This window comes from Aricia agestis, chromosome 8 (assembly GCF_905147365.1).
Source record: "Aricia agestis chromosome 8, ilAriAges1.1, whole genome shotgun sequence".
In the NCBI taxonomy this organism is placed as follows: Eukaryota; Metazoa; Arthropoda; class Insecta; order Lepidoptera; family Lycaenidae; genus Aricia; species Aricia agestis.
Genome location: NC_056413.1, coordinates 4,271,229 through 4,283,715, shown reverse-complemented (window position 1 = coordinate 4,283,715; position 12,487 = coordinate 4,271,229). Strand labels below are relative to the sequence as shown.

The following is a 12,487-nucleotide window of genomic DNA, read 5'->3' as shown; positions in this document are numbered from 1 at the left end:
TTATATTAAATAATTCACGAACATTAGGATATGATGAAATTCTTTCAGGGTGATTTTTAGCTGGATATAAGGCTGCTGTCACACTCCATAGAAAGCAATGCTGATCTTTATTCATAATATTTAAACACGCCTTTTTAGCCTGAATTGATTTGGGTAAACTGATAAAAGTCGAACCGCTAAGTGGTTGATATTTATTGATATTAATCTCAATGTATAAATTATTTAAAAATGTCCACCCACTGTCACGATCAATGAGTTTCTAAAATACTAGAGTAGCAATGTCTTACAAAAGATTCTCATAAATGCGTAACCACTTTTTTGTTCAAAAGACAATGTCAAGTCATATATTCGTTATGTCATTATGTATGTGAGATATGCCTGCAGGCATCTTCGAAGTGGCAACGCGTTGCTACCGTAAACTTCCAATCTAGTTACGTTAGTAACATAGAATATCATTGGTCACGATCCTCAAATTCCTCTATACTAGTTTTTTAATAACTAACTGTTTCCAAATATATTTTTTCAAAATCATAATTACCATGTAATATTTTATTCTTGGTTCCAAAAGATTTTATTTCTTGTGAATTATTATTGAACTTCAAAAACGTCCCAAATAGTTCGAAATTAACCTTAACACATGAATGTTTAATAAGGTTTTTATCTAAAAGAGATTTTAACTTGTTACGAATTTCGAAAAAAAATATATCTACTGAAGCTAACTGAAGTTGATCAAGAGGTAATATCTTATAAGTTCCAATACGATTACGAAATGCAGAGCTGACGATTTCTACACCAACACTGTATTCTATTGTCTGACTACTTTTTCTATGTGAATTACTTCGCAAATGACCTACCCATGATTTACTATGTACAGATACGTTACACGTCGTACAGAAAAGCATTTTATTATATTAAAAAGGCAATGCTATCAAAACAATAATACAGTAACCGATACTAATATACAAAAAATAAAAAGGTTATAAATCTATTCTAGTATAATAAAAAGAAAATTAATATCTACTATAAATTGATTAACTGTAAACCTACTTAGTAAAATTTATTTTTTGTCACTGTAATGGACGGGCTCCGTCTTCTCAAACTCGGTAAAAGCTTGTCCTAAGAAGCCTTGCAGTGCCTTCCAAGACGATGATGACTCGTCGCACTGGAGCTTCACACTTACCAGCGCCGTCTTGTATCGCACATTAGCAGCGTGAGACACGTAGTCCGATTTTTTGTAGATCTTGAGCCATAAAATAATGAATATTATTTTATGGTCTTTAATAAAACAAAAAATACTTATCCGGTTTTTTTTTAATTTCTAAGAAAAAATCATTACATTTTTGTGCGGTAATTTAAAAGTTGAATGCTAAAAATCTTTATTTCGCTTTAATAAACTGAAAATTTTATATGAATGAGATAAAATCTTTCATATTTTTTCACTTCACCCAGAGTGGTTGTTTTTTTGTTTCTTTATTTAAAGGTATCGTAAGATTGAGTCGTAAGTGGTTGTTATTTATTTCAGATAAATAACAACCACTTATGTGTAATAATTCAACATGCAGAAAAATAACAAATTAATTATTAATTTAACAACATAGTGATTATTCACGGTAGTAGATCGCCGATGATGTCGATGAGGTTGAGGTCGCCGAGGATGTCATTGCCGATCGTCACCACCGCCGTGTTGATTGCGTTGCTGATCTCGTCCTGGAGGATTTAGAGGTTAGCGTTGGTAAAAAAGCATTAGGAATAATAATTAACGTAAAAATACGAATGCTAATATTATTATCGTGCGTAGTGGTGCGTAGCAATACACTGCGATCGTGATAAAAAATTCACGTGCGCGCTGTTACGCAGCGCGGCGCTAAATGAATTGCTATTCAGTTAGCGCCGCGGTGTTCAGTTTCATTCTGTTCACTCGACGCGAAATAATACTCGACGCGAGCGGTGCGATGCGAACCGATAATTCACGATGCCGCGTTTGTAGCAAATAGAAAAGCAATAACACGTAGCATGCTATGGCATCAAAATTAGCATGTTAATGAAATTAATAGAAAATAGCATTAATTCCCATTACTAATAGAGGTAGATGTAATATAGAAATACGGAGATAATAACATATTTATACGATTAAATTGAAAAACCTCCTTTTTGGAAGTCGTTCAAAACGTGACCCATTGGATACATAATGTAGCCCATACAAATCAATTATTATGTTTTTCTGTATGTTATGTAATATGTTATAGCGGCAGGAAAAACATAATTTGTAAAAATTTCAACTATCGTGGTTATTGAAAGACATCTTGGTGAACATAGATTGACAGTGCCAAAGTATCACTGGTAAGGTTTAAGTAATAGGGTTTTTAAAGGTTAAATCAAATTTTTAACACAAAAAAACAATCACAGTGTTCGCGTTCGCATAATTTAACGCATATATTATAAGTTTATGATTTAACGGCACGTCTGAACGATTTTCATTATAAGTCTAGTAGAAGGAATCAGTCAAAAATACAAATTAAAAAAGGCTTTTTTATGAAATAGGGGGCAAACGAGAAAACGTGTCACCATGGAAAGCAATTACCGTCGCCCATGGACACTCGCAGCATCAGGAGAGCTGCAGGTGCGTTGCCAGCCTTTTAAGAGAGAATTATAGGGTAGGGTAGGGAAGGAAATAGGGTAGGGGATTGGGCCTCCGGTAAACTCACTCACTCGGCGAAACACAGCGCAAGCGCTGCTTCACACCGGTTTTCTATGAGAACGTGGTATTTCTCCGGTCGAGCCGGCCCATTCGTGCCGAAGCATGGCTCTCCCACGTATAAAATATTTTGAAAAACTTACCTCGAAGTAGTCTATAATTTCTGGGATCAAGTTCTTCAAGAACTCAGACACGAACTCACTGCTCATCTGGTTACCGAACATACCGGTGATGACAGGCTGGAAAATAACCAAATATAAATAATGAGAAAAAACTATTAATAAATATAATAGAAGTTGTAGTCAGTAACTTCATTCAGGTTTATGTTTTAGGGTCAGTTCACATTTATTTTTAAATTAGCCACTTAAAATTATTGGAATAGGCAACCCCAGCACAGTTAACAAGTATGTCAACTTAATTTATTTATTTATTTATAAATTCTTTATTTGCATTATAAACAATATAAAATAACAAAAATAACATTAGGCAAGGAACATAGCAAATAGGCGGCCTTACCGCTTTCAGCGGTTTCTTCCAGGCAACCAAAATATGGTGGCAGAAAATAATGTTAAAGTGCATAATAAAATATATAAATATATAGTAATATATTTATATATTTTATTATGTGTAATACATCACATTCAACATATATATATATATATACATACATGTATGTCAACTTAATATAAAAATAATAATAATATCTATGGACGCTTCACACCACGTCAGTCTGGCCCGGTGCTAAGTACCTGAAGGACTTGTGTTACAGGTACCAGACAACGGAAATTTATTTAATACTTTTACATATATTTAAGATTTTTATTATATATGATACACATATTTAATACACATCCATGGCCCACGAACTTTGAAAACTTTTTGTTCCGTCGCCGCGCCCCCGGGCTTGAGCTACCAACAGCCCACCAACTGAGCCATGACAGAGATCGTTATGTATCTTTCTGTAATAAATAAAGTTAATTTTTGGACAGCTCATATGCTTAAAGCTTACCTCGAAGCTTTCCAAGCCGATGGCAACATTGCAGTCATGGATGGTGATGTAGGCGCCGCCCCACGTGAAACGAACACCTACCACCACGGAACCCTTCACTCTGGGGCTCACGATACTCAGCCTAGAATTGACAAGTCAAATCTATATATATAAAACTCAAAGGTGACTGACTGATTGACATAGTGATCTATCAACGCACAGCCCAAACCACTGGACGGATCGGGCTGAAATTTGGCATGCAGGTAGAAGTTATGATGTAGGCATCCGATAAGGAAGGATTTTGATAAATTCCAACCCCAAGCGGTTCAAATAGGGGATGAAAGTTTGTATATAATAATACTTCTTAACGCGAGCGAAGCCGCGGGCAAATTTCGTATAATACAAAAGAAATGAAGCCCGTAACTCTGTTGCGCTAAAAATCGTTCATCTCGCAGAAACCGTTCATTTTTAGGGTTCCGTACCCAGAGGGTAAAAACGGAACCCTATTATTGAGACTTCGTCGTCTGTCCGTCTGTCTGTATGTCATCAGGCTGTATCTCAAGAACCGCTACAGCTTATAGACTTCTGAAATTTTCACAGATTGTGTATATCTGTTGCCGCTGTAACAACAAATACTAAAAACAAAATAATATTAATATTTGATGGGGGCTCCCATGACAACAAACGTGATATTTTTGGCCTTTTTTGCTCAATAGCATATGCAGCAATGGCAACAGGTAGGCACTTGAAATTTTCACAAAGACCTTAAATATATATTGTGTACTTTAACAATTAATATTTAAATAAAATAAAAAATTTTGGGGGCTCCCATACAAATAACACAATTTTTGGCCTATTTTTGCTCTATAACGGTATAGAACCGAGACTTCGTGCACGAGTCCGACTCGCACTTGGCCGATTTTGTTAAAATAAAAAATATCTTTTGTCCTTTTCCGGGACTCAAAGTATCTCCATGTCTTTCAGTAAAATAAGTTCAGTGGTTTGATCGTGAAGAGGTAACAGACGGACAGACGGACAGACACACCTTCGCATTTATAATATTAGTATGGATTACATTACAGGTATGTCATGATGAAAACAGCATTTTTTTTATTCAGTAAGGGGACAAATGAGCAAACGGGTCACCTGATGGTAAGCAACCACCGTCGCCAATGGACACTCGCAACATCAGAAGAACTGCAGGCGCGTTGCCGGCCTTTTAAGAAGGAATACGCTCTCTTCTGGAAGGTTTGCAGGTCATATCGGTCCGGAAATACTGCAGGTGACAGTTCGTTCCAAAGTTTTACAGTGCGCGGCAGAAAGTTACGCGAAAAACGCACTGTGGAAGAGGTGCCGTGGTCAAATCCATTTATTAAAAATAGATTTGACCACGGCACTAGTCACAAGATTTGTTATCTTTTTAAACGTTGTGACTCCGTTCGTGATAGGACCATAGCAACCACATAGGATTTAAGTATATAATAATGATACTAACTTCATGTCTCCATTGCCAAAGATTTCTCCGCCAAAGATTTTCACAAACATGTCATAGTTTTCTGTAATAAGAAAAATAAAATGTTTTGATTAACGTAATTTGAACATTCGTATAAATAAAAACATTGGGTATGGCAATTACAAAGCAAATATTATAGAATAATTTGACGTACTTTACGTTCGTTCGTTAGTTCCCAAACCGGTGGTAGGTGAAGATGTAGACTAGCTGAGAAGGTTTCTCAGCTAGTCTACATCTTCACTCTTCATAGACTCCATTCGGTTTGGTAGAGCTATTCAGAATTAGACATGCAGCCATGCTCAACCGCGGGCTGAATTTATTCTAATTGAATCTATATTGCTAGATACTTTATTACTCTGAAATTGCCGAATTCTGTGCGTAGCGGTCATTGATCCCCTGTCAAAAAACTTCTCATATTTCATCGTTTTCTATACGAACTGCGATTGACAATCAAGTGACAGACTGATATTTCTAGTCAGGGGCAATATCGTATTTTGCATACTTGATGTGAATTGAGTTTAAAGTATATCACTTCGAACTCATAAATAGTTGGAGATTATTATACTAAGAGTTACTTAGAGGTTTTCCTATGAATCTATCTGTGTCTTTATAAGACTTCAATTTTTTTCGTAAGTTAACGGTATATAGTGCGAGCATTTTTCACATAGCTCCTAGACCAGAAAGGTCAATGACCGCCGGTGTCACCTTAGAATATTTGACTATAGTTAACACAGTGTACTCACGTGTCTCCACGACAACGGACGGTACCCTTATGTCGAAGTTGACGGTGTAACGCAGTAGGAAAGAGCTTGTCACCAACTCGTCCACCACGAACGAGCTCAGGCCATTCACTGATAAGCCTTCGAGGAGGAGGTAGGCTCTGTAACGAGAAAGAAGACAAATCTTACTTATTATGGTCAAAACAATGAGAATTTTATGTACTAGATGAGTCTAGTACATAAAATTCTCATGTCGCGGTGTTTGCTGCTACATTTTTTCGAGATAAATATTATCCTATATCCTTTCCCAGGACTCAAAGTATCTTAATACCTTTCATCAGAATTGATTCAGTGATTTAAGCGTGAAGACTACTCAGGGAAGCCAATGATGCTCCACGTGCAGGGGGTCCAGCGGGGGAATGTCACCGGTACCGTAGATCAGGATCTCTCAGACCAGGTCGAGTAGCTCGTTGATCCATACATCAATGAGCTGTTCGACCTGGTTAGGACATTGGCCTAGCAATGGATCTTACTCAGGGAAACCAATGGTGCTGCCGTCCAGGTTGATCCGCTCTACGTGCAGGGGGTCGAGCGGGGGGATGTCGCCGGTACCGTGGATCAGGAGCTCCCGGATCAGGTCCAGCACCTCGTTAATGATATCCGTCAAAGCTGTGTTACGGGTGCTCACATCTGGAACGTGGATGGGTCATGAACATTTTGTTTCATACGGAAATATAAAGGTGAGACCGCACTGGCATAGTGCCGCAGAGCGACGCGACCCGCAACGTCAGTACTACTATTATCTATTCTGTGCTATCACTATTATCTATTCTGTGGTACTATGGAAAATTAAGTGTTTAGGTGCGATCTCTCCTTAGTTTGATATGAATTACTTTCATAAAAATACGTAGCCTAGACTTTCTTGCATATTAAACTAAGTTCGATATTTTGACATGACAGGTGGCAAGTTTGTTAATACAATATCAAGTTAAGTTTTCAACGGGTCATTAAAAAGCATCTGAACTAGCCCTTAGCTCAAGCAGCGTGTGTCCGCGTTAGATCAGGCGGGTCCACAACAAGCGAGCCGCCTTGGGTGAGGCCCGCCGCGCGTGGCAAGCGAGCAGCCGCGGGCGAGGCATGCTCGCCGAGGGTAAGGCGGACGGGCGTACACAGCGAAGCAGCCCCGCTCGAACAGCCCGAGCCATTGCTCAGTTGAGCACAAAGACACGATGGCACCGTACGTACGCACAGCCGTGGCAGCTTATGCTTTCATATTGCAAACACCACTATGAGACTCAATTTTTTTTAGATCCTTCACAGGAATATTCATATTGGGGATCGTGTAATTGGGATCCAGCTGGCATCCCGAAGCCATAGATTTGCAGCGTATAAAGTTATTAGTTGTCGACACTGATCGTTCATTTAAGAACGCGGTACAAACCAAAACACCTGACGTCCACACTGTGCGAGGCAAACGACCCAGGCACCTTTGAGCAAATCAAAAAACCGACACCGGTCGGCTCGGCCGCGCGCGCGCTCGACCGAGCTTGAGCATGCGCCCGCCTCGGGCGAGCAACGTCCACACTGCGAGCGGTACGGCGCATGCCACGCGCGGCGGGCCTCGCCCGAGGCGGCTCGCTTGGTGTGGACCCGCCTATGGCGGCTCAGGCTTCGGTCTCGAAATGCTGGTGGCTGCTTTCGAGGAGTGTCCATATAAATATTCTATACATTCGAACGCGCCGCTGCTGCTCCCGCCCCGCTGCCCGCTTATATCGAGAATGTAGCCTTATTGGCGTGCGTAAATTCGCAAAAATTCATTTGTGAACGTAGTCTTTACCATTATTCCTTTGAACTCACAACAGTTATTAGAAAATGTTTACCAGGAGACTCCAATCTCTGCCTAAGAGTCAGTTCCTTTACAGGGACAGCTAAGCTGCAGCCCAAGATGGCCGCCAAAATTACTGCAACACGCATTTTCACTGAAAAATAAAACACACATATTATAACTATTATAAGATTTGTTATATTAAATGAAGAAATGGTGAGTTTAAAAAACTATAGCCCGATAAAAAAAGATTATAAAAAATTGTGAAAGCCTACTCGTATGTCTCGTATGATTAAAATATTATAATATACAATGGGATGAAGGTAAAGTTAAACTTGTGTTGTGGCTGAAGTAAAAGCTAATGTTAAAGTTATGTCAATTCAAATAATAATCTAGCATATTTTATTTTATAAACACAATACTTTAGGTAAATTAAACAATCTGTTACTCACCGTCAATACGTTCTGCACAATCACTACATATGAGATTAATTTGATCACGCGTTTAATTAATTTTCATTATCTGTTAATTACTAGATAATAATAGATATTGTTGCGATGACGAAACTGATAATTATTATATTATTTGTAACAATTAATCCAGCTACCAAGTATAAAATGTATCATAATTATTATCTGATAATGAAATGACCTCTCTCAATTATTTCATTTATATTTTTGTTTAACCTTAAAATAAAATTTGAACCCATGTTAAGTTACAAAAATATTTAGAAGTTAGAGGGGGGGGGGGGGGGGACACATTTTACCACTTTGGAAGAGTCTCTCTCGCAAAGTATTCAGTTTAGAAAAAAATGATATGAGAAACCTATGATTTTTGAGGCCCTATCCATGGGGTATCCCACACGCAAAGGTTCGATAAAAAAAAAAATTATGTTTCAGTTGTACCTATGGGGACCCCTCAAATTTTTAACAATTTTTCCAATTTTGTATCAAAATATTCTACATCTACTTACCAAGTTTCAATAGCTTTTTAGCTTTATTAGACAGACATGACGAATCTATAAGGGTTCCGTTTTTTGCCATTTGGCTACGGTACCCTAAAAATTCAATGTTCGGTTTCAGCGCCATCTCTCGAATTCTGATGACATTTCAGCTTATATTTCGTAGCAACGCTGCACTGTAAAGCGAGGTGAATTTTTTGGTACTTGTGTCTTTGTTCGACAGATGCCGTTGAATTATAAGTGAACAAAATTTTTTCATTTTTAGTTCTATAAATTCGAAAATGTGTATGTATCACCTTTTCACTATTCAACCGCTAAACAGAATTTAATGTTTGGTAAAGATATATTTTAAAGGCTCATAAGAAGGTAAATAGTTTTCGTCATGGAAATTATTGTTCCCGCAAAATAAGAAAATTTCTGCGTAACAACGCTCGCGCTAGGACCACCAAGATACAGGCTCTGCAGTCTGCCTAGTTTGGGGTCCATCGCAATCTGTATTTGTAAAAAACAAAAAGTGTATAATTTATTAATTTTAGCTACAGCCAGCTACATGTGTAAACAAAAGTATTTTGAAAGTTTTGTAAAAAATAATGTTATGTAATGGTTCAGAAATAAAGAATTTATTAGCCTAGTAAGTACTAATCCTAATCCTCTTTCATAATTCCTTGCTTTTAGTATCTAGAATTACACTACAAGGCTATTTTGGCGCGAGGCTGAATTCGGAACGGTACGCTTTGTCATATTATGAAAACTAGCTATTTGACCGAGCTTTGCTGGGTATTCGATAAGACACGAATAAAATGACATTTTCTAAAAATGATTCCTAGCTAGATCGATTTATCGCCCCCGAAATCCCCTATATACTAAATTTCATGTCATATATATATACAAGAATTGCTCGTTTGAAGATATAAGATAACACTTTAGGCTGCGTATATACCAAAATGACGTCAGTCGTAGTATGTGAGCTCACATAACCCAACCAAATGTCATCTATATATTAATACGTGAGCCAAAAACTTTGTATCCCTTTTGACGAAAAATGGGGAAACGTAGGTGAATGAAATTTTGCACAGTAAGGCTAAGAACTCACGGCGCGGTTTTTTCCCGCGCCCGCCGCGGTTGCGGGCCCGCAGCTTTCGTAGAATCCACTTTTGTATGTAAAAAACGAAAGCAAAACTCACGGCGCGTTTTTCGCCCGCGGCGGGCGCGGTTGTTTGCGGCTCCCGCTGCACCGGCGGGCGGCGGTCGCCCGCAGCCACGGCGGTTTGCGCCCGCACGCTCGGCGATAGTTTAGCGGGCGATCGCAGTAGCCATAGTAAGGAGCGAGCTCACGGCGCGGTTTTTTCCCGCACCCGCCGCGGCTGCGGGCCCGCACAAATCAGCGGTCTCGTGAGTTCTGAAATAAAACCGCCCATTTGCGCGGGCCTGCAACCGCGGCGGGCGCGGGAAAAAACCGCGCCGTGAGTTCGCTCCCTAGTTTATATGGTGAAGGAGTGTATCGGGCTAATATTATTTTGAAATTATGCTTTTAGCATACATTTTTTTAACAAATAAAATATTACACACACTACAACACACACACTAGGAAAATGACAGCTTTTTGAGTGACAAACCTATACATACGAATTATGCTCTTTTATTTATGGTTGAAGTATGTTGACAACAAGGTGACAAATTGAAAATGGATTATAGTTTTTTTTTATTATTGAATCTTAGATACTATTAGACAATGCTTACACAGCCAATTTGAGCAACTGATTCCCAGAGACAAGAGTTGAAAAAAATATGGTAAAGTCAATATTTTTTACAAAATATGGGTAGTAGTCCTAATGTCGTTGAAACTAAGGTCGAATTTCGACCATTGGGCGATCTCTAGTTTATAGAAAAACGAAGTCACGTATTGTCTATATAGTATGGACTATGGTAATAACGTAAGCTGCATAACGCCAGATTACTTGCAGCGGCTGACAGCCAGTTTTGTGTGGACGCATCCTTGTTTAAAAGACAGACGTTTTCAACTCTCGCCCTCCTATTAGTTTCATCCAAGCATCACTTTCAATGTGGCCGAATCCACGCCTTCGTGAAAATGACATCTACGTGCCAAAATGCCCCTGTATGACTACAGCCGCCTACGCATGGATAAAGCTTAAAAACCTACGTGCGTGTGAGAGACCTCGCCCACATAGTTTCACAACTAATTCAAAGGATTAAATTTTAATAAAACAAAATTAATTAAATGTCACGCTTAAACCTTGTATACTTAGGGTGGGTTGCACCAGAGGCGTGGTTATAGTTACAGTTATGGTCAAAGTTATGGTTATAGTTAAGGCTAACTTTAACTTTGACACTGACCACAGAATTTGACAGATGACAGCTGGTCCGACAAGGCTTTAAATGAACGTGGGCGGGGGCGCTGCTGGTAAAGGAGAACTGTCAAAAATGGCGTTTTTGTATGATGACAGCGTTAGTTTCTTTTTTCGCCACGTTCATTTAAAGCCTTGTCGAGCTCAAGGTTATTGTTAAATATGGCGTCAATTATTGACTTTTACCAAAGATTTGACATTTTGCATTGTAGTTAAAGTTAAAGTTATAGTTAAAGTTATAATTATAGTTAAAGTTATAATTATAGTTAAAGTAAGTTGGTGCAACCCACCCTTAGAAGAACTAAAGCTGGTATTAATAAACCTTGATAATGTGAAACTAATAAATAATCAGGGCGAGTGAAGCGAGCCCTAGTATATCATACAACCTAAACACTTGTGGTACACTTTACGGAAAAACTATCACGCGTATAGATTTGTGCTTTACCATAGTATTTTTTATTTACATGTAGATGTGTTATCATCGGTCAGTCAAGGTTTGTTTACTATTAAAATATTAAAAAAAAAAACTGCCTTAAGGCGGGGATTAATCTCAATCAAAAACGATAACCTTGCACACAACCAAAGACCAAGCGTATACGCATCGCAATAAGATTCATTTTAGCTTAGCATAAAACTATAGGTTCTCGGGCGAATCTTCTCTATTTTTCATGTTTTTTTTTAAATATCTTTGGAAATAAATATTAAGAAACAAAATTGTTCGGTTAAAGAATTTTTAATATAGATTTACTAACAATTTATTCAAATAAAATGTACAATTATCCTAGTTAATACTTATATTTCGATGAAATAGAGTTTTTTCGGAGGTAAGTTTGTAAATTAATTACAGCCAAAGTATTACGTTTTATTAAAATGTTTATGGTTTAAGGTATTTGGAATATTTTGCTTTATATCTCATATTTTTTAACACTTCGTTATTATATTGGAACTAGGTAAACCGGGAGTCACGGAATAACAAATTGGGGTTTATCCTCGCCTTAAAGATTATTAAAATGCAGAAAAACGATGCGAGCCCTCACAAAGCTCGGCTTTTAGCTAGTATATCTATACATTTTTTTTTATGAAATAAGGGGGCAAACGAGCAAAGGGGTCAACTGATGGAAAGCAACTTCCGTCGCCCATGGACACTCGCAGTATCAGAAGAGCTACAGGTGCGTTGCCGGCCTTTTAAGAGGGAATAGGGTAATAGGGGAGGGTAGAGAAGGAAATAGGGGAGGGTAGGTAAACTCACGCACTCGGCGAAACAGCGCAAGCGCTGTTTCACGCCGGTTTTCTGTGAGCCCGTGGTATTTCTCCGGTCGAGCCGGTCCATTCGTGCCGAAGCATGGCTCTCCCACGTCAACGTCACGTTACGTTAGTCATAGTCCATATAATAAGAACGGATTTTAAGAAAGTCTACCAA

At 38.4% G+C, this 12,487-nt stretch overlaps 1 protein-coding gene across 1 annotated transcript; it reads right to left on the bottom strand.

The window, feature by feature from the left end:
* Window positions 1-1,451: 1,451 nt before the first annotated feature.
* LOC121729815 lies at window positions 1,452-8,225 on the bottom strand. Its single transcript, XM_042118445.1, has 8 exons — window positions 8,193-8,225; window positions 7,796-7,894; window positions 6,449-6,605; window positions 5,940-6,076; window positions 5,179-5,239; window positions 3,705-3,825; window positions 2,839-2,934; window positions 1,452-1,707 (listed from the first exon to the last, which is right to left on the bottom strand). The coding sequence occupies exons 2-8, from the start codon at window positions 7,887-7,889 to the stop codon at window positions 1,606-1,608; spliced, it is 768 nt and encodes a 255-aa protein (XP_041974379.1). The 5' UTR covers window positions 7,890-7,894; window positions 8,193-8,225; the 3' UTR covers window positions 1,452-1,605.
* Window positions 8,226-12,487: the final 4,262 nt, after the last annotated feature.

Excerpts from the sequence above, each read along its gene's own strand:
- LOC121729815 (XM_042118445.1), bottom strand. The coding sequence starts at position 7,889 with ATGCGTGTTGCAGTAATTTTGGCGGCCATCTTGGGCTGCAGCTTAGCT. Across the intron at positions 6,077-6,448 it reads AGCACCATTGGTTTCCCTGA|AGCCTACCTCCTCCTCGAAG; the intron begins GTAAGATCCATT and ends TTCTCGTTACAG. Across the intron at positions 5,240-5,939 it reads GTCCGTTGTCGTGGAGACAC|AAAACTATGACATGTTTGTG; the intron begins GTGAGTACACTG and ends TTCTTATTACAG.